We start from the raw sequence: 22,730 nt of genomic DNA, 5'->3' as shown, positions 1-22,730 counted from the left end.
CCCGCAGAGCCCATAGTGAGAGGCCGACCTGGCGATATCCTGCCCGCAGAGCCCATAGTGAGTGGCCGACCTGGCGATATCCTGCCCGCAGAGCCCAAAGTGAGAGGCCGACCTGGCGATATCCTGCCCGCAGAGCCCATGGTGAGAGGCCGACCTGGCGATATCCTGCCCACAAAGCCCATAGTGAGAGGCCGACCTGGCGATATCCTGCCCGCAGAGCCCATAGTGAGAGGCCGACCTGGCGATATCCTGCCCGCAGAGCCCATAGTGAGAGGCCCGACCTGGCGATATCCTGCCCGCAGAGCCCATAGTGAGAGGCCGACCTGGCGATATCCTGCCCGCAGAGCCCATAGTGAGAGGCCGACCTGGCGATATCCTGCCCGCAGAGCCCATAGTGAGAGGCCGACCTGGCGATATCCTGCCCGCAGAGCCCATAGTGAGAGGCCGACCTGGCGATATCCTGCCCGCAGAGCCCATAGTGAGAGGCCGACCTGGCGATATCCTGCCCGCAGAGCCCATAGTGAGAGGCCGACCTGGCGATATCCTGCCGCAGAGCCCATAGTGAGAGGCCGACCTGGCGATATCCTGCCCGCAGAGCCCATAGTGAGAGGCCGACCTGGCGATATCCTGCCCGCAGAGCCCATAGTGAGAGGCCGACCTGGCGATATACTGCCCGCAGAGCCCATAGTGAGAGGCCGACCTGGTGATATCCTGCCCGCAGAGCCCATAGTGAGAGGCCGACCTGGCGATATCCTGCCCGCAGAGCCCATAGTGAGAGGCCGACTTGGCGATATCCTGTCCTTAGAGCCCATAGTGAGAGGCCGACCTGGCGATATCCTGTCCTTAGAGCCCATAGTGAGAGGCCGACCTGGCGATATCCTGTCCTTAGAGCCCATAGTGAGAGGCCGACCTGGCGATATCCTGCCCACAGAGCCGATAGTGAGAGGCCGACCTGGCGATATCCTGCCCGCAGAGCCCATGGTGAGAGGCCGACCTGGCGATATCCTGCCCACAAAGCCCATAGTGAGAGGCCGACCTGGCGATATCCTTCCCGCAGAGCCCATAGTGAGAGGCCGACCTGGCGATATCCTGCCCGCAGAGCCCATAGTGAGAGGCCGACCTGGCGATATCCTGCCCGCAGAGCCCATAGTGAGAGGCCGACCTGGCGATATCCTGCCCGCAGAGCCCATAGTGAGAGGCCGACCTGGCGATATCCTGCCCGCAGAGCCCATAGTGAGAGGCCGACCTGGCGATATCCTGCCCGCAGAGCCCATAGTGAGAGGCCGACCTGGCGATATCCTGCCCGCAGAGCCCATAGTGAGAGGCCGACCTGGCGATATCCTGCCCGCAGAGCCCATAGTGAGAGGCCGACCTGGCGATATCCTGCCCGCAGAGCCCATAGTGAGAGGCCGACCTGGCGATATCCTGCCCGCAGAGCCCATAGTGAGAGGCCGACCTGGCGATATCCTACCCGTAGAGCCCATAGTGAGAGGCCGACCTGGCGATATCCTGCCCGCAGAGCCCATAGTGAGAGGCCGACCTGGCGATATCCTGCCCGCAGAGCCCATAGTGAGAGGCCGACGTGGCGATATCCTGCCCGCAGAGCCCATAGTGAGAGGCTCACCTGGCGATATCCTGCCCGCAGAGCCCATAGTGAGTGGCCGACCTGGCGATATCCTGCCCGCAGAGCCCAAAGTGAGAGGCCGACCTGGCGATATCCTGCCCGCAGAGCCCATGGTGAGAGGCCGACCTGGCGATATCCTGCCCACAAAGCCCATAGTGAGAGGCCGACCTGGCGATATCCTTCCCGCAGAGCCCAAAGTGAGAGGCCGACCTGGCGATATCCTGCCCGCAGAGCCCATGGTGAGAGGCCGACCTGGCGATATCCTGCCCACAAAGCCCATAGTGAGAGGCCGACCTGGCGATATCCTTCCCGCAGAGCCCATAGTGAGAGGCCGACCTGGCGATATCCTGCCCGCAGAGCCCATAGTGAGAGGCCGACCTGGCGATATCCTGCCCGCAGAGCCCATAGTGAGAGGCCGACCTGGCGATATCCTGCCCGCAGAGCCCATAGTGAGAGGCCGACCTGGCGATATCCTGCCCGCAGAGCCCATAGTGAGAGGCCGACCTGGCGATTTCCTGCCCGCAGAGCCCATAGTGAGAGGCCGACCTGGCGATATCCTGCCCGCAGAGCCCATAGTGAGAGGCCGACCTGGCGATATCCTGCCCGCAGAGCCCATAGTGAGAGGCCGACCTGGCGATATCCTGCCCGCAGAGCCCATAGTGAGAGGCCGACCTGGCGATATCCTGCCCGCAGAGCCCATAGTGAGAGGCCGACCTGGCGATATCCTGCCCGCAGAGCCCATAGTGAGAGGCCGACCTGGCGATATCCTGCCCGCAGAGCCCATAGTGAGAGGCCGACGTGGCGATATCCTGCCCGCAGAGCCCATAGTGAGAGGCTCACCTGGCGATATCCTGCCCGCAGAGCCCATAGTGAGTGGCTGACCTGGCGATATCCTGCCCGCAGAGCCCAAAGTGAGAGGCCGACCTGGCGATATCCTGCCCGCAGAGCCCATGGTGAGAGGCCGACCTGGCGATATCCTGCCCACAAAGCCCATAGTGAGAGGCCGACCTGGCGATATCCTTCCCGCAGAGCCCATAGTGAGAGGCCGACCTGGCGATATCCTGCCCGCAGAGCCCATAGTGAGAGGCCGACCTGGCGATATCCTGCCCGCAGAGCCCATAGTGAGAGGCCGACCTGGCGATATCCTGCCCGCAGAGCCCATAGTGAGAGGCCGACCTGGCGATATCCTGCCCGCAGAGCCCATAGTGAGAGGCCGACCTGGCGATATCCTGCCCGCAGAGCCCATAGTGAGAGGCCGACCTGGCGATATCCTGCCCGCAGAGCCCATAGTGAGAGGCCGACCTGGCGATATCCTGCCCGCAGAGCCCATAGTGAGAGGCCGACCTGGCGATATCCTACCCGTAGAGCCCATAGTGAGAGGCCGACCTGGCGATATCCTGCCCGCAGAGCCCATAGTGAGAGGCCGACCTGGCGATATCCTGCCCGCAGAGCCCATAGTGAGAGGCCGACCTGGCGATATCCTGCCCGCAGAGCCCATAGTGAGAGGCCGACCTGGCGATATCCTGCCCGCAGAGCCCATAGTGAGAGGCCGACCTGGCAATATCCTGCCCGCAGAGCCCATAGTGAGAGGCCGACCTGGCGATATCCTGCCCGCAGAGCCCATAGTGAGAGGCCGACCTGGCGATATACTGCCCGCAGAGCCCATAGTGAGAGGCCGACCTGGTGATATCCTGCCCGCAGAGCCCATAGTGAGAGGCCGACCTGGCGATATCCTGCCCGCAGAGCCCATAGTGAGAGGCCGACCTGGTGATATCCTGCCCGCAGAGCACATAGTGAGAGGCCAGCCCGGCGATATACTGCTTTTTAGCAATGACTGAGGGGTCGCGGCAGCCTGACCTCCACTGAAAAATCCTTCTGACATGTCACTGTGACTTCGTGAAAAGTTTCTAAAAATTATTTAGAGCCATCTGCATCCTCCACTAGAGGGAGCTCACTGCATACAATCGTATACAATGCCCATTAGCCTCAATAATTACAGCAGGCTCCCTCTAGTGGTGGTTGCAGGTAGTAAAAAAACAAACAAAAAACAATAAAATATGGAGATTCATTTTAGTAAAAAAAAAGTTCAATACTTTGCATTTAGCTGAAATGTATTGCCTGAGCGTCGAATAGATTCAGAAAAAAAGGAAGTGAAAGAATTAATAATCCAACCCGGTAACTTTATTCTCACTTCTCGGTAATCATTGTGGAGCTCTACATAAACTATTCATCCACCTGATGATGACGCTGAAGTCATAGTATTAAAGGGGTTATCCCTTATCAGAATGAAGCTGCCCGGGCGATCGGGTGATGCAGGAGGGGAAATATGTTGCATGGCTTTAATAAATGGGCAGTATATATATATATATATCTGTAATTTAGAGTAATTCTACAAAAAGAAAACTTTGAGGAAAGAGCAAAACACAGTTTGCAGCATGACCAGTAGATGTCAGCATATAGCTATGTAAGGCTGCATTGCTTCCTTCAGAAAAAAAAGAAAGAAAGCTCTTTAGTGCCACCTACTGGAGATAGCTAAGAATGTCCCACATTTAAAACTAATCACTGGAGGAAAAAAAACGCATCAAGTGTGAACACAGCCTTATAAAGTACCTCCAATACGTTGGACTAGGTGGATCGCTGTTTTTCTTCTGGAAGTGAGCAGCAGAAATGTATGATTTAGATGATGTGATAATTAAACACGATAGTTAAAGGTAAAATCAGCAGGATGGTGGAAGAAGCCAAAATAAGTTAAATTCAAGACTAGGAAATAATGCTGAGTGACTTTCTGGAAAGTAGTTAAATTAAAAAAAAAAAGTTACATAATCAGAGTGCATTCTATGGTATTACCACCAGAGGGCGCAGCAAGCAATTAGCTGCAGAATAAACCGCATTCCTGACTGCAGTCAATATTATATTAGGCAGCTGCACTGATAATGCCTCTTACTACTGTATTTATAGCATCTGTTACCCTATAGATTTATTCAGCATTATTAATTATATCAAATTATTTATGTAGTATTTATTGCATATAATATATTATTTGTTTAGAATTATTTGTTAATTATTTATTTTGTATTACTTATTACATATCATTTATTATCCATTTTGCATTATTTATTACATTGAAAGCATTATTTATTTAATATTATTTATTACATAACATTTATTATTTATTTTGCATTTATCGCATATAATTTATTTTATATTATTTATTACATATAATGCATTTATTTAGCATTTTTTATTACATATAATGTATTATTTATTTAGATTTATTTATTTTGATCGCTTATTACATATTATTTATTATTTATTTTAGATCTATTTATTTTGTATTATTTATTGTATAACATTTATAATTTGTTTTGTGTTTATTGTATATAATGTATTGTTTATTTTGTATTATTTATTATTGATGTATTAATTAAATAAAATAAATAATTCACACATGTCTATTTCCATAGTGGGAGTTATCGGCGTGTGGAATTTAACCAGCTAAAACTAATGGGGTCGTCCCGGTAAACAAAAAAGTTCCTCAGGGGATTGGCTGTAAAAAGAAGCGGGAGCCGCCTGGATCAAGTGCAGGAGGCTCTGTGGCCTGCACTGACACAAGAAGAGGACCGCTGCTGCCTGTGATTGGCGGCAGTGGTCAAGTGACTAGGGTAGCCTGTGCACCATCGGATGTTTGAATAGTCAAATTGTGCATGGTATTGTATGCAGGACACTAAGGGGCATTATAATGTGTGGTGGCATCATAGGGGACAAGGAGGACTGTGCACAAGGGGGCATCGTATGGTGTGGGGGCATCGAGGAGACGTTGTCCTGTATTGGAGCTTTAAGATTGCATTGTACAGCTTGTGGGGTCTAAGTGGGTGTCATACTGCGTGCAGGGTTTAGGGTGTAGTGTGTAGTGAGCAGTGTGTAGTGTACAGGATGTAAGGTGCACAGTGTAGGGTGCTGGGTGCAGGCTGTAGTGGTAGGGTGTAGGGTGCAGGATGTATGGTGCACAGTGTAGGGTGTAGGGTTGATGGTGTAGGGTGCATGGTGCAGTGTTCATGGTGTAGGGTGCAGGGTGTAGGGTTCATGGTGTAGGGTGCATGGTGTATGGAGCAGGGTGTAGGGTACAGGGTGTAGGGTTGATGGTGTAAGGAGCAGGGTGTACGGTACAGGGTGTAGGGTTGATGGTGTAAGGTGCAGAGTGTATGGAGCAGGGTGTAGGGTACAGGGTGTAGGGTTGATGGTGTAGGGTGCAGGGTTCATGGTGTAGAGTGTAAGGTTCACAGTGTAGGGTGCAGGGTGTAGGGTGCAGGGTGTAGGGTGCACGGTGTAGGGTGTAAGGTGCAGGATGTGGGGTGCACAGTGTAGGGTGTAAGGTGCAGGGTGTAGGGTGTCGTGAGCCTCTGCCCTCCCGTCCCGCTCCATTATGTGTGAACATTTCTGTGATTCCTTTGTGTAATGAGTGAAGTTTTTCATTTTGGTGCCGGCTATAAATAGTCATGTGAAATTGTTCTGGGCCGTCCCCCTGCCCTGTAATCCTGGGGGGAGACATATTTGCAGTATCTGTCTTGGGCGGTCTGCCCCTGTAATCAGTGCTCGCTCGCCTGCTCTCTCAGCTTCTGGCATTTTTCCCTTTTTTATCCCATTTCACTTTACTCCAAACTGAGACGAAACTTTTCCACAGGAGAAACCCCGGAGTCCATGTCACTCGGCCCTCACTCCGCGCCTTTCCTCCCCCCCAGCGCTCCCATTTCTGCCCGTCCCCGTGTGTCTTCCCCTCTCACTGTGCTCTGTTACAGCCTTCACTTCCCTTTTCTGTTTTCAGGCTGTGGGGGTCCCAGGAGGATCCAGAAATAGCCCCTTTTATCAGCGGAGCCTATGACTAAAGCTAGCAACAACAGAGGCGACACCAGAAATCAGGCCGCGTTCTCTTACCTAAGTGTGCGCGGAGCGAACGCACTGTGGAGCTAACATGCAGATTCCCATGTGCTGCTCCCAATAACTCGGCAATTTACCTCTTATTAAAAATCTTCTCTGGTCTCAAGAACACAGGGATTTTTAATTCTATTGTGTACCACTCATTAAATATGTCACTGTCCACTTCTGCAGTCTATCAGTGGTGGCCGGTCTCCTAGGAAAGGAGCACAGCGCTTACAACCTCTTTGCTATTTTGCTTGTAAGCGCTACTCTGCAGCGGTACTGGTCCTTGAATCCCAGCCAGCAGCATTGTCCCTGAGCTTCTCTGGTGCTGCAGAGGTAATGTTACCTCTGCAAGCAACTCTGGAGGGCACATAGTTCAGACCAGTGGATCAACCACACCAATGGTCCGAATTGTCAATCATCAGTAGTAGGAAGCTGGGAGGTAGAGGATATGAACATACCTTTAATTGAATCTTGAAGTGAAAGGGGTAAGCACCTTGGGGGTAAAATTTCACAGTCCGGCTATTGATGCAGGGTTTCAGCGGCATCGGGATGGAAGAGATATTACCAGCTTGTGAACACATATTTACTAGGATTGCCTTTAAAGCTGCTTCTCCAAAAAGAGCTGGACTGTCCATCACTACAAGCCAAGACTTTCTTCGAAAGAAAAAGACCTCTATTTGTAGACAGCTGTTTCAGGGTTCTTTCCCCTCATCAGTGCAAAGTAAGATGCTGGTAAGGCTATGATGGAGGTCTAGAGACTCTCTTTGTTAGGTGTAAGGAGGTTTATAAGCCTGGCAATGCTCCCTGGAAAAAAAAAAAGTTGTGCACAAAGCTTCTTCACATAGGAAGAAAGCAAAGTCTCTAGTTGACGTTCTCCTCAGTTAGAAACTTTACTGACCAGACCTTCATCGAAGGCACGTTCACTCAGCTGACGAGTCTTCTACTTTGCCCTGATGATGGGTGACAACCCTGAAACAGTTGCCTGCAAATGGAGCTATTTTCCTTTTGGACAAGACCATGGTTTGGTCATGTGTGGTCACTTCGAGATGTTACCTTCAATAGTTGTTCTCCTCCTCCATGGAAAGGCTATACCTTTTCCCAGGGAGCATAGTCTATAAGTCATCCTATGCCAACTTGACGCTCTCCTTAAGGAGAAATTTTACCGGTCGAAGACTTATGTAATACATACTGAACAACTTTTCGGAAGGTAGGGTATACTCCCAAAATTGGTGAGACCTCCCAGGCTTCTGGTGGAAGGGTTTGGTAAATTGCCTCCGGAAATCTCTTGGGAGTTTACACTTTACCCTCTTGAGCAAGTTTGCCAGAAAGTTGCCAAGCATGAAGTTAGCAAATCCTCTTGGGAATCTTTGATTCTTTTGGGGTCTTTCCAGGTTCTTTGGGGGCACATAATGCAGCACAATGTATATATGACCTCTGGATCGGCGGTCTTCTATGGTGTACGCCCATGGCTGGCGCAGTAATGAGATGACTGACGGACAAGCAGGGTCAGCAGGAAGTCTGTGCCAAGAAAGGGTGACTGTCCAAAAAATCATTAGCCTGGAGTCAATCCCTCCCTGTTCTCCCAGTGTTTTCTTTGTGATTTTGTGCTGTGTTGGCAGGATTTCTGAAACATAAATTTTGGACATTTATTGGAAACCTGAGCAGAAGCCAAGGGCGTAACGAAAGCCATGGCTGCCTTGTGACTGCTCCGGTGCCTAGCTGGCAGAATAAGAACTTCTGACCTTCGATCTTCATTTAAAATGTTGCTTTATTTAGGATCTTATTGAATTTTGTTAGTTGTTTTTATATTCAAGATGTCTTTTCCATCTTCAAAAACGAGTGTTGTCGGATAGATCTTGTAAAAACAAGCACTTTTGCAATTTACGGCTTATTACAATTTTCAGCCGTTTTTGAGATATCAACACTTTGCTTTTGTTTACAACTTGTTGCCTTGGAAACCGACCACTGCTGATGTCAAGCCTCTATGGATTACCCTGATGCTGTCCAAAACTAGGAGGTAACAACGCTGTCCAACTATCCTGGAAAAGCTTTTAAAGGGAACCTGTCACCCCGTTTTTTCCGTATGAGATAAAAATACTGTTAAATAGGGCCTGAGCTGTGCATTACAATAGTGTATTTTGTGGACCCCGATTCCCCACCTATGCTGCCGAAATACGTTACCAAAGTAGCCGTTTTCGCCTGTCAGTCACGCTGGTCTGGTCAGATGGGCGTGGTGTCTTCCCCCAGATCTTGCTTATTTTTCCGTTGGTGGCGTAGTGGTTTGCGCATGCCCAAGTCCAGAATCCACTGCACAGGGGAGGGAAAAGAGCGCGATCTGCGCTATTCCCCTGGTGATCGGTGGGGGCGGCCATCTTCCTGTGGCTGCGCGTGCGCAGATGGAGCGCTCTGCTGCCCGGGGCTTCAGGAAAATGGCCGCGGAATGCCGCGCGTGCGCAGATGGAGATCGCGGCGGCCATTTTCCTGAAGCCGAGATGCGAACTCTTCTTCAGGAAAATGGCCGCCGCGATCTCCATCTGCGCACGCGCGGCATCCCGCGGCCATTTTCCTGAAGCCCCGGGCAGCAGAGCGCTCCATCTGCACACGCGCGGCCACAGGAAGATGGCCGCCCCCACCGATCACCAGGGGAATAGCGCAGATCGCGCTCTTTTCCCTCCCCTGTGCAGTGGATTCGGGACCTTGGGCATGCGCAAACCACTACGCCACCAACGGAAAAATAAGCAAGATCTGGGGGAAGACACCACGCCCATCTGACCAGACCAGCCTGATTGACAGGCGAAAACGGCTACTTTGGTAACGTATTTCGGCAGCATAGGTGGGGAATCGGGATCCACAAAATACACTATTGTAACGCACAGCTCAGGCCCTATTTAACAGTATTTTTATCTCATACAGAAAAAACGGGGTGACAGGTTCCCTTTAAACAGTGCTTACAAGATCAACAATAAAGAGCTGCACATGTTCTGCTGTCTAGCTGCGGTTGTCGGTCTCCAAGGCCATGTAAATATTTCAGCCACAACTGTTTCTCCCCTTCCCAAACTGATAGCTCTGCTTCACGTCGCCTGTCTAATCTATTGCATTATTCCTGTGCCCTCTTATGTATAAATATGAGACTCTTCAGAATTTGTGTTAATCTCTGCATGATGATGGGACCTGAGTAGTCTCGAAAGCTGCAACTTGTTACTATCTGTTCAGTTAGCCATTAAGAGGTATCAACCACTGAGGACTCTCTGATCTTAATATTTTTCTATTAAAAATTAGAAATCTTGCAATTCTCACATCGGCCACAGGGGCTTTTTTTAGATTCTAAAGTCCTGTAGTTTCAGGAAACAACACATGAACATTAGCAACAATGAACAGCAATATCTTTCACATCAAAGCATCTAGTGAGCGTGTAAAAAGGTAATTGTGATGAAGCTACGGTATATAGAGGTGTTATCAGTCATTGTACAGGAGGAGGAGGTGAGCTGTGATATCACCTATTGTGGATGGTGGATCCTGTGTTATCTACTGTATATAGAGGTGTTATCTGTCATTGTATAGGAGGAGGTGAGCTGTGACATCTATTGTGAATGGTGGATCCTGTGCTATCTACTGTATATAGAGGTGTTATCAGTCATTGTATAGGAGGAGGAGGTGAGCTGTGACATCACCTATTGTGAATGGTGGATCCTGTGTTATCTACCGTATACAGAGGTGTAATCAGTCATTGTACAGGAGGAGGAGGTGAGATGTGACATCACCTATTGTGAATGGTTGATCCTGTGTTATCTACTGTATATAGAGGTGTTATCTGTCATTGTATAGGAGGAGGTGAGCTGTGACATCATCTATTGTGAATGGTGGATCCTGTGCTGTCTACTGTATATAGAGGTGTTATCAGTCATTGTATAGGAGGAGGAGGTGAGCTGTGACATCACCTATTGTGAATGGTGGATCCTGTGTTATCTACCTTATACAGAGGTGTAATCAGTCATTGTACAGGAGGAGGAGGTGAGCTGTGACATCACCTATTGTGAATGGTGGATCCTGTTATCTGCTGTATATAGAGGTGTTATCAGTCATTGTACAGGAGGAGGAGGTGAGCTGTGACATCACCTATTGTGAATGGAGGACCCTGTTATCTGCTGTATATAGAGGTGTTATCAGTCATTGTACAGGAAGAGGAGGTGAGCTGTGATATCACCTATTGTGAATGGTGGATCATGTGTTATCTACTGTATATAGAGGTGTTATCATTCATTGTACAGGAGCAGGAGGTGAGCTGTGACATCACCTATTGTGAATGGTGGATCCTGTGTTATCTGCTGTATATAGAGGTGTTATCAGTCATCATACAGGAGGAGGTGAGCTTTGATATCACCTATTGTGAATGGTGGATCATGTGTTATCTACTGTATATAGAGGTGTTATCAGTCATTGTACAGGAGGAGGTGAGCTGTGACATCACCTATTGTGAATGGTGGATCCTGTGTTATCCACTGTATATAGAGGTGTTATCAGTCATTGTACAGGAGGAGGAGGTGAGCTGTGACATCACCTATTGTGAGTGGTGGATCCTGTGTTATCTACTGTATATAGAGGTGTTATCAGTCATTGTACAGGAGGAGAAGGTGAGCTGTGACATCATCTATTGTGAGTGGTGGATCCTGTGTTATCTACTGTATATAGAGGTGTTATCAGTCATTGAACAGGAGGAGGAGGTGAGCTGTAACATCACCTATTGTGAATGGTGGATCCTATGTTATGTACTGTATATAAAGGTGTTATCAGTCATTGTACAGGAGGAGGTGAGCTGTGACATCCCCTATTGTGAATTATGGATCCTGTGTTATCTACTGTATATAGAGGTGTGATCAGCCATTGTACAGGAGGAGGAGGTGAGCTGTGACATCACCTATTGTGAATGGTGGATCCTGTGTTATCCACTGTATATAGAGGTGTTATCAGTCATTGTACACAGGCAGAGTGTAATACTTCATTTCTCCTTTGAGGGCGCTTCAAGGAAAGGTAACCCTTGACGCCTGATTTTTCTAAAAATTACATCTGATCTCTGGGAAACATGAAGAAAATGTCTCATTTCGGGTCTGAATTAAAGGATAAGTAGGAATTTAAATGTTTAGTGCTCAGTGCTCATTGAGCCGATGGGATCAGTGATACCTCTGCCATCACCCTCTCTGGGATTTGGGTCTGTCTCATTGAATTAGCGTTCTGCAGTTGGTTTTCTGCCTCGTGCTTGGGATTAGGAGCCATCACTAGTCCTCCTCTTCCTCCTCCTCACATCCCTATGTTATGTCCTTTGGAGGCTCCTAAACATATAAAATGTGCTCGTATCTTTCAGACACAGTACGGAGAAAGTAAACATCTTAAGACGCTGTATACAGCGTGGGCCCGGACCCCACGTATAGCGCCTGCTGCTTCTGCAGAGGGCTCTACATACACTGCAAAAGCCAAAAAACGCCATCTAGAAGAAAACGATGTGACTATGAATCCACATCCATATATATAAAGAAATGGAATTGCAGCTTAGCCCCGTAGAAGTGAATGGAGTTGAGCTGCAATACCAGACAGAACCTTTTGTTAGGGGTGGCGCTGTTTCTGGAAGGAAAAAAAAGAAAAAGCCCTTTTTTTCTTATTCTGGACAACCCATTTAAACTTACGGTATTATACTTTTAATGTTTGGCACAAAGGAGTGTTTGTTGGTGGGGGACCAAATCCTGAGACCCCCCATAGATTTCCCAAACCAAGGGGGAGGAATTTCTCAGCTTCTTTTCATATATGGGTCTGGGCTTCCTACTGGGCACAGTTGAGGATAAGGGGAGCGATACTGCCCCTAGATCTGAGCGATCGGTGGGGGTCTCAGAATCTATAGGGCGAGAACATATGAAACTTATTTGTACGTTTAGTTACCCTTTAACCCCTTTCTATTGACAGACTAAAGGTCATTGAGTTGCAAAGAGGGGGGAAATCTGCAGGGAATTGCTCCTGGCAGTGATTTGGTTAACAATCCCTATAAGACAATTGCTTAAAAAGCAATTCCCTAATGCAGGTTTTTTCCCATCCTGGGGCTCATTAGCTGTTACAAAGTCACAAATGTCAGGATTTCCTGACAACCTGAAGTGTCTGTCTAGTACAAGCAAATCATTTATTCTAAAAAAGGAGAATTGGACAATTGGACAATTGCTTATAGTGCAATTCCCCATTTGTAAATATAAGCAACGTTATATAGTGAGGCATCTAGAAGTAAAATGTCACAATTAGTCCCTGACTTTGAGCAAATATTATTCTGCAAGAGCTGCGCAAATAAACCAAAGGATACGAGGACTGTGCCAGTGCATTCTGGGAGAGATTACTGGGCAAGAGGGGGTAAACTGGGGAGGGAGCACTCACTTCCTAGACAAGCAGCATTGATGGCAGCCTGTGTGACTGCATGCCAAAGGAATTGATATAGCAAAATGTTCTAAGAAAACTGCTTAAAGTGCAATTCCTCAATGAAAAATGTTTATATAGTTCCTAATTACTGTGCTGCACCGCGCAGAAAATGAGTGACGTGGGGTCATTTGGTGCAGCCGCTGCAGCCATCCCATAGGCCCGTGTCACCCCAATATTTACTGGGCCTCAATTGCCAGAAGCCGGGGGAGGACTTTATCGATAACGATTGTGGTTTTAGTGGTTCTGGGTGGAGCATGGCCAAAAATGTATGGAATCCAAAATTGGTAAAGTTGGCAGCCGCATAATGGTATTGTGATAGATAGACAGATAGACAGACAGATAATAGATAGATAGATAATAGATAGATAGATAATAGATAGATAGATAATAGATAGACAGATAATAGATAGATAGATAGATAGATAATAGATAGATGAAAGAAAATAGATAGATAATAGACAGATAGATAGATAATAGATAGATGATAGATAGATAATAGATAGATAATAAATAGACAGATAATAGATAGATAATAGATAGATAGATAATAGATAGATGAAAGATAATAGATAATAGATAGATAATATATAGATAGATACAGATAGATAATAGATAGACAATAGATAGATGATAGATAGATAGATAATAGATAGAAAGATAGATAATAGATAGATAATAGATAGACAGATAATAGATAGATAGATAATAGATAAATAGATAGATAGATAATAGATAGATAAATAGATAGATAGATAATAGACATATAATAGATCGATAATAGATCGATAATAGATAGATAATAGATAGATAACAGATAGATAATAGACAGATAATAGATCAATAGAAAGATAACACTGGTCAACAGCATTTTTGGTGCCAAAGATATTTCATCGAATTTAGGGTATTTTTGGGGTGCTGATTCTGAATATGTCATCAGTTTTGCCAGATTGGCTCAAGTTTTTGAGATTTTTGGTATCTTATTTATAGCACTTGTTGGTAAATGCGACGCATCATCTCATTAATTTCTTTGGATTAGTACTTGAACTGAGCAGTTCTCAATATAGTTTTGTGTTAATTAGTGTTCTAAAAGTTTGTTCATAGCTTGATTTTTGCACTAACTTTATGTTGTTGTCTGTTTTCCAGTGAAAAGCATGAACTCATCAAGAAGTTGTCTTAACGATCCAGACTCATTCTGTTACATTTGTGGTGAATACACACTGCCAAAACATAGAAGAAACATAACAGACTTCGTAAAAAAAAGTGTATTTTGCCTATTTTGGGGTTATGCTTGGGGACCAAGACAAGTTTTGGGCACCACGCATAGTGTGCAAAGCATGTATCGAATTATTACGAAAATGGAGCAAAGGACAAAGAAAAAGCTTCAAATTTGGTGTTCCAATGGTGTGGAGAGAGCCAAAAAATCATCATGATGACTGTTATTTATGGTAAACACAGGTACAGGCACATCTTCACAATGAGGGACAGGCCTTCTTGCAGATTCCATGTTACTCCCATTTTCGTTTCTTATGCTTATTGAATCCTTGCACTGCACAGAAATAACAGTCATCATGATGATTTTTTGGCTCTCTCCACACCATTGGAACACCAAATTTGAAGCTTTTTCTTTGTCCTTTGCTCCATTTTCGTAATAATTCGATACATGCTTTGCACACTATGTGTGGTGCCCAAAACTTGTCTTGGTCCCCAAGCATAACCCCAAAATAGGCAAAATACACTTTTTTTACGAAGTCTGTTATGTTTCTTCTATGTTTTGGCAGTGTGTATTCACCACAAATGTAACAGAATGAGTCTGGATCGTTAAGACAACTTCTTCTTGATGAGTTCATGCTTTTCACTGGAAAACAGACAACAACATAAAGTTAGTGCAAAAATCAAGCTATGAACAAACTTTTAGAACACTAATTAACACAAAACTATATTGAGAACTGCTCAGTTCAAGTACTAATCCAAAGAAATTAATGAGATGATGCGTCGCATTTACCAACAAGTGCTATAAATAAGATACCAAAAATGTCAAAAACTTGAGCCAATCTGGCAAAACTGATGACATATTCAGAATCAGCACCCCAAAAATACCCCAAATTCATTAAAATATTTTGGACAACAAAAAAAAATTTTTTTTTTGTTGACCTGTGTAATAGATAGATAATAGAAAGATAGATAATAGATAGATAGATAATAGATAAATAAATAAATAATAGATAAATAGATAAATAGATAATATACAATAGATAGATAGATAGATAGATAGATAGATAGATAGATAGATAGATAGATAGATAGATAGATAGATAATAGATTGATAGGCTGGGTATTGCAGATCCACTTCCTATTGACCCTCCAAGAACTTCAGGCTGCAGGCGCCAGTAACACCTGATTGGCGGTGGTGGGGATGTCGCGTATCGCACCACCACTCAGATATTAATGCATGATTGGTGGGACCTCTAAAGATCCTGAGAACAGAGGTCCCATGTCACTCATGTGAATGGAGCGTTGATGTGCATGCTTTACAACCACTCCTATAGAAGTGACTGAAGAAGTGGTAAAGCATGCTCATGTGTTCCCATAGAAGTGAATGAAGCAGTGGTAAAGCATGCTCATGTGATCCCATAGAAGTGAATGAAGCAGTGGTAAAGTATGCTCATGTGATCCCATAGAAGTGAGTGAAGCAGTGGTAGAGCATGCTCATGTGTTCCCATAGAAGTGAATGAAGCAGTGGTAAAGCATGCTCATGTGATCCCATAGAAGTGAATGAAGCAGTGGTAGAGCATGCTCATGGCTTCCCATATAAGTGAATGAAGCAGTGGTAAAGCATGCTCATGTGATCCCATAAAAGTGAATGAAGCAGTGGTAAAGCATGCTCATGTGATCCCATAGAAGTGAATGAAGTAGTGGTAGAGCATGCTCATGTGTTCCCATAGAAGTGAATGAAGCAGTGGTAAAGCATGCTCATGTGATCCCATAGAAGTGAATGAAGCAGTGGTAGAGCATGCTCATGGCTTCCCATAGAAGTGAATGAAGCAGTGGTAGAGCATGCTCATGATCTCCCATAGAAGTGAATGAAGCAGTGGTAGAACATGCTCATGTTCTCCCATAGAAGTGAATGAAGCAGTGGTAGAGAATGCTCATGGCTTCCCATAGAAGTGAATGAAGCAGTGGTAGAGCATGCTCAAGTGTTCCCATAGAAGTGAATGAAGCAGTGGTAAAGCATGCTCATGTTCTCCCATAGAAGGGAATGAAGCAGTGGTAAAGCATGCTCATGTGATCCCATAGAAGTGAATGAAGCAGTGGTAGAGCATGCTCATGTGATCCCATAGAAGTGAATGAAGCAGCAATGGCCAAGCATATGCAATAGTGCTCCATTTACATGTGGTAGGGAGGAACCTTGTTCTTGCCATTGGTGGACGCCCCAGTGGTGAAACCACCATAGAGCACATGCACGCCCGGCCTTAGGCCATGGAGGAGGTGGCGTCACCCTGGAGGACCCATCATCTCAGGTGCATTGATTAGGGGCGAGACAAATCCTGAGCATTTGTGACTTTATTTCCAAAAATCTTTTAATTCCTGAAAAATCTGTAAACATTTTGCCATGTAGCAGCGTCGCCCGGAGAGCCCTGGGCACTATGTATCTGATACGTGTGCGGTCGTACAGTGATGTTGTCGTCATACCAAATGACATAATAGCAGCATTCAGTGCGGAGCGCAGCATCTGCCTGCAACGTGCCAGAGCTATGGGCCAATAAGATCCGGGAGAGGAGCTCAGGTTACTGAGAGTTCATCATATGGCAGAGGTTACCCCGGGACAATGATTAGAAGGGCCTCTGCCTTAAAGGAGAACTCTATGCGGACTGTCACCGGCGCTGGGAGTCCGCTGTCATACGATTGAACACTTCCGGCCACATTCAGACCAGACGTAGCCAGCCTCGCTCAATTCATTTGTCTAGTTGGCATGAGACCGAATATATGCAAATTGAATAATTGTGGTCACGCGCCCTCCCGTTCCTGGCAAATCCTGACAGTGCGCATTGTGCATGCTGGGAAGATTCAAGAGTCTGCAGGCACATTGATTGACTACACACTTGAGCCCCAAGCCTGGACAACCCCTTTAAATTATCTTAGTAAGGGTCCACTTACCTGAGCCTGTAGTCCATTTAGGGTCTGAATTGGACACCTAGAGTAATGATGTCGTCTTGTTAACATGTCTGCACTTATGCTGTTTGGTGCCTGCTAGTCATGAGTGAACGTGCTGGGATAAGGTGTTATCTGAGCATGCTCGGGTGCTAACCGAGTGTCTGCAACGCACTCGAAAAGTATGATCAAGTCCCCGCGGCTGCATGTCTTGTGGCTGTCCGACAGGTGCAACACATGGAGGGATTGCCTGTTGGGTTGATCATATATTGCTTCTCAATATTTGTACAGATTTGCAAAATTTACATTAATTTTAATTTCTAAACTTGTAATATTTTGCATTTTTTCACTTGGGCACAGGGGTAATATAGAAATACCGGGGCAGGAGGGATAGCGGATTTCTCTGTCTCCAAACGACAGTAGCTTTAGAAAAGTCCATAAATCTGCAATGAGGGCGTCTCGATGGCTTCGAATGGAGACTCATTATATTAAAAAGTGAAAAAAATGGAAAAGAATTGTGAATAAAACTGGGTGCGCGCACAAGGAAACGGCGCCGGTATCTTACGCTACAACCACTAATCAATCTTGCAATGTAATTCACGTACCGTGGTTTTCTTGGGTAGAATACGCACCCCTCATGGTCATGACATGACCAGATAGGCAGCGGGGAGCCGGCTCTCAACCAGAATGACGTCGACAATCCTGCCCTGTTGACAGAGCAGAGCGGAAAAGAAGCCGCCGCTCTGTTGGATTGATGTCAGCAGAGGCAGCTGAATCGCTGGCAGGAGTGGTGAAGAACGGTGACGTCACAACAGGCAGGTGGGTAGGTAGCATTTACCTGCCTGTTAGTGCTTAGGTACTATTTTTTTCTACAAAGTCCCTGATATCCCCTTTAATCCTTTTCTTCTTCTGTTTTTCAGTTTGTTCTGCAACTTTGTATCTAATTTGTGCTGCAACTTTGTATCTAAAATACTCAACAAAAGTAAGGGTATGTTCACACTATTTTCTTCCTATTGTTTTGAGCATGTGTGCTCTGAAAAATGCACTTATAAAACATTCCAAAAGTTATTCCTATTTATTTCTATAGAAAAAAAAAAAAACGCTGTTCTTATATTCAGGCTTTCAAAAGACGTCAAGCGTTCATGGCCACGTTCACACGTTCAGTATTTTACATCAGTATTTGTAAGCAAGAAAAGTATAAAAGAAACACGTCACCACTTGTGTATTTTTCACCCAACTCATGTAAAATACTTTAACAGTTTTTTTTTCTACTAGTTCACAATAGAAATCAATGGGAAGGCAAAAAACAAAAATGCTCGAAAGACGCGTGAGCTTGTCTTTGAGAAATTTTGCTTAAAAATAAGAAAAAGCTAGCGTTTTATTCACTGCTTTATGGATGTAAAAAAAAAAAAAGGCCAAAAATGTAATAAGGTGATAAAAAAATACACATCTGCGTTTTCGGAAACGGTTTCAGTAGTGTGAACATACCCGAACACGGCTGCTTGGTTGTCTTGTCTGCCTTCCTTCTGCTGTACAATGCAATCATTGTATTACATGTAGCAAAAAAAAGTTTTGAAAAACTTTTGGCAGCAACTAAGTAGCAGCTGCCTTCCTATGACCCCATGTATGCCCCTGTCTTGTGCAGTGCCCACATTTCTTACTCCCATGCATCCATACAATGCAGGAAACCCCTTGATACAATGTATCTCTCCAGAAGTGCTAACTGTAAATATTTTGTTTCCTTGTTTATTCTCTGTGCAGCCAGTGAGAGCAATCCCCAGCATTACAGCAGCCCGGCATGAGTCTAGCAGCTTCTCACCCCCAACCCCAGTCACTCTGTACATGCAGCCCCTCCCAGTGTCTCTGCCCTCCCCTGGTCTCTTTCCCAGTAGCTCCCCTCCCCCTGTCCTCCTTCCTGCCTCCCCTCCCCTCTCTGCTGCTCTGTGCAGTCTGCTTTGATGACAACTGGAGCTCTGTGCAGGGACTTTCTCACCCAGTCTGACACCCCTAAACCAGGTCCCCCCCATGTGCCAAGGGTCAGGGTGAGCTACAGGGAGCCCTGTGCCCAGGAAGTGGTAAGTTGGCAGAAAAGCCTTTTGTAGCCCCATACTCGTCCCAGTCTGCGCTGCTCACCTTTTTGTTGTTTTTTTACAGCACTTATTGTCTGGGGAGGGGGCCGAAACTGTCCTAATGGGGGTGATAGAACTGGGATTTGTGTGGTTGCAGGTGAACTGGCTTTACTGGGATGGACTGGAAGCTTTTGCTGCAGACCCGTGGTTGATCATTTGGAACACTGCACCATTGTGTCCTATATTCAGTTGTCTGGTGGCATTGGGCATTAATTTACTGGTCATCTAGTGACATTTTGGCACTTTTCAATGTGCCTGTCGCTACGCCTCCTCTCGCACGATCACTTCCTCTAATGTACATTGGTGTGTCATCGTTTATTTCCTATGCCGCCTACCTTCATGACGTTATCAGACTCTTCTTTATATACTATATTTATATTCTCTATATATACTTTACTCTTTAGAACCCACCACCTACCCACACACGCTGGAATGTCTTATCTATGGTCGGCCATAGCAATGTAACTTTATGGCGGCGTTGTGACACTTGTAACTATCACAACAGTGCAAGGTAAACAATGTATCTACTGAGATATTGGGATTTTTGGAGATGTTTTATGGAGATGCCATGGGGGTGATCTGGGGGTCTGCAATTAGACACGTGTACTATGGCCACTGTAAACGGTTGTTCCATCATTGAATTTGTGTTGCCTCCTTGAAGAGATGTCCTGCCGTGGCAAATTGAGGATTTTGGCGTCATCATAAGTGCAATACTATATGATCATTCCAATCTCTTATCTACTTCTCACTTTACGTTTTCCTATAGGACTTGTTTTCTCACCAATTTGCCATTATTACCAGGTGTACCTTCCCATTATCTGGTAAGTGTTGTTTCTAGTACTTGACCTGGCCCAATTTGATCCTTATTCCATCTTCGTTTCTGTTCCCTTACATGCCACATTGTCATGTCATCTTCTGACAATTTCTCAAGTTATTTATCACCACCCTGCTCGACTTGTATAGTGCTAGCTGGTTTAGTAGTATCCCTGGTGGTTCACTGTAGAGTTTCTTCCACTTTTAAAACTTGTTCCATCACTGAATTTTTGTTGCCTCCTTGAAGAGGTGTCCTGCCGTGGCAAATTGAGGATTTTGGCGTCATCGTAAGTGCAAGACCATATGATCATTCCAATCTCTTATCTACTTTTCACTTTACGACTTGTTTTCTCACCAATTTGCCATTATTACCAGTTGTACCTTCCCATTGTCTGGTAACTGTTGTTTCTAGTACTTGCCATATTCCATCTTTGGTTCTGTTCCCTTCCATGCCACATTGTCATGTCATCTTCTGATGATGTCTCACATTATCTCTCGCTACCCTTCTCGACTTCTTTTTTAGGTTTAGCCATAGTGATAGTGTCTTTAGTGTTAGCCCTAGTGGTACACTGTAGAGTTTCTTCCACTTTTAAAACTTGTGCCAAGTCTATTACTGCATGAGATTTGTTGACAAACTCATTCAAAGTCGGCAGATTCCATTACTTCTAGTGGAATTTGTCAATAATCTAATGCCCGTGGTGACCTTCTGACAGGCCATGACGGCTTTCAACCTGTCAGGTCCCAAATTGCTGCCATCGGTTCCTCCAGCTGCTTGTCACTGGAGAAGAGCGAATCGATTCCCAGGACCCTGTTGTCCAGGAGACATGTCAGTAGTTCATTGAGCAGCATCTCATTTTGATTAGATGGCCTGTCACAACATCATTATTGCAGTGTGATGCAAACGCAACGTTTCCAAAACCTGGTCTCCATAAAATACTGACCAGGGTTCTTCTCATTCTCCTTTTTTTGTACTATTGGCTGAGATGAGTGCATGTTTGTGGGGTGCTATGGGTTGGCTTGTGTTCATCTGATAGCTAAATGCATAACCACTTTAAAAAACTTATGGCATGTCAAAAATTTTGGTCAGTTGGTGTCCGGATGCTGAGACCCCCATTGATCTCTTCAGCGATGGAGCAGAAGCACTCAGAAGAGCAACTGTCTCATTCAAGAGTGAAGACGGACTTCATAGTCTTTCTGTAGAGTCTGTCATGGAGGAGAGCGTCATTTTGCTCCTTTGTTTAGCAATTGAGGTCTCAGAACCTAAACCCCTCAGTGATATAGCATAAATTGTGGGATTTTGGACGTCTGTCTGAGACGATCTCCCCACTCCCACGTTCCTTTCCTGATGATTGGCATGGAACTTGTAATAAACCCATACATTTTTTGTTACCCTATTTTCACTCTCAGCAATTACACTACTCTCTGGACCCCATTGACCCCCGCTTTCTTCCGCTTTTTGGCGAGTCACAAAGCTCTATAGTCCCTCTGGAGAATAGAGCTGACCCAGCTGGTTTACACAACAGTTGGGGAATCTAGTATTAACCCCATCATACACCAGCGGGGAACACGTTCTTCTCCATAGATAACAGCTGTTGACATTATTAAAACTTCTTTGGATTCCATATGGATCATTAGTCATGACGAAGTTATTTTTTTTTACCCTGTAGGTCTCATAAACCCTCCATAGAGACCTCCGAGATTTTTTTTTTTTCTAGTGAGCTGGACACGTATTTTTATGAAATGATATGACGGTCCGAATGGTTCCATCCACCATTGATACATTTGCAAGTGCTATTTTTTTATTTTGTTTTGGCCACTTTAATTGAATTTGCCAATTATTGAAGAATTAGACTAGTTTATTGATTCTGTCCAGAAAATAAGGCAGAAAGCTTTCCACATGCTGCTTGCCCCCTAGCACTTTTTGCTGGATTCTCTCGATGAGTTTCATCTTTAGGAAAAAAGTTACAGCAGGCGATAACCCAATTAAAGGGGCTGTGCGACATCTCTTTGGATGAGAGCTCGCCTCCGCGGTGGACATGACCCTGAGAAAAAAAGTATTCACCCTTCAATACATTTTTGACTTGAAGATCCGCTGTATTCACAGCACAGAAGTCACTCCATTGGCCTGACGGAGGCCAAAAAAAAGTGTCCAATAGTGTGTTATTCCATTCAACTAAATCCATTGGAGGCTTATTTTTATTTTAACCCTTGTGGGTGGCAGCAGGATTTTTGCCGTACAATCTGCAGTGGAAATTACCCCTGTGAAAATGCTGCGGTTAATCAAGTTTTTAATTGGTTAAAAAAAAATCAACTTTGCAATTTCCACCTTTATCAAAAATTGTCTCCATTCTCCATAACAGAGAGGTTTTTACTTCTGCAGTTTACAACTTATTGCCTAGGTTATCGGCCACCTCTGCATTCTCAAAGTGGCCGGTTACCCCGGCAAGGGCAGTGCAACAGTTGCCGTTTCTATTCTTTAGACCCTGCAGGTACCGCTGTGACTTTTTCTGGATTCCTCATTCTGACATTCATCTCGGTGCTAGCGGGACGGAAGAGGTCCCAGTTCAGACCAGTGGCGCAAACATGGCACTAGTCCCGACTGTCAGTCTTTATGAGCACATCTTCTACTGGAACCAGAAGGAAGA

At 45.6% G+C, this 22,730-nt stretch overlaps 2 protein-coding genes across 14 annotated transcripts in view; one reads left to right on the top strand and one right to left on the bottom strand.

Annotated features, from left to right (window-relative positions):
- The window catches only part of CD79A (CD79a molecule), a 73,859-nt gene that overhangs the window by 48,344 nt on the left and 2,785 nt on the right, over positions 1 to 22,730 (bottom strand). Inside the window, exon 1 of one of the 5 annotated variants that reach the window (XM_077259973.1) lies at positions 17,749 to 19,008. The exons of 2 other annotated variants lie outside the window; for them this stretch is intronic. In XM_077259973.1, the coding sequence (XP_077116088.1) occupies positions 17,749 to 17,788 (40 nt within the window). In that variant the 5' untranslated portion in view covers positions 17,789 to 19,008. Of the gene's footprint in view, positions 1 to 17,748; positions 19,009 to 22,730 lie in introns of those variants that run through there. 2 more of the 5 variants (XM_077259971.1, XM_077259969.1) reach the window with 2 other exon arrangements.
- Positions 18,901 to 22,730, top strand: part of ARHGEF1 (Rho guanine nucleotide exchange factor 1) — a 67,473-nt gene continuing 63,643 nt past the window's right edge. For 3 of the 9 annotated variants that reach the window (XM_077259964.1, XM_077259965.1, XM_077259962.1), the window contains exon 1: positions 19,081 to 19,218. Coding sequence is in view for 4 of the 9 variants with exons in the window: in XM_077259958.1 (XP_077116073.1) it covers positions 19,102 to 19,218; positions 19,677 to 19,783; positions 20,074 to 20,093 (244 nt within the window). In the remaining 5 variants the exon portion in view is untranslated. Of the gene's footprint in view, positions 19,219 to 19,676; positions 19,784 to 20,038; positions 20,094 to 22,730 lie in introns of those variants that run through there. The other 6 variants (XM_077259958.1, XM_077259960.1, XM_077259961.1 and 3 more) reach the window with 6 other exon arrangements.

Source organism: Ranitomeya variabilis, chromosome 4 (genome assembly GCF_051348905.1).
Source record: "Ranitomeya variabilis isolate aRanVar5 chromosome 4, aRanVar5.hap1, whole genome shotgun sequence".
In the NCBI taxonomy this organism is placed as follows: domain Eukaryota; kingdom Metazoa; phylum Chordata; class Amphibia; order Anura; family Dendrobatidae; genus Ranitomeya; species Ranitomeya variabilis.
This window is presented reverse-complemented; position numbering and strand designations above follow the sequence as displayed.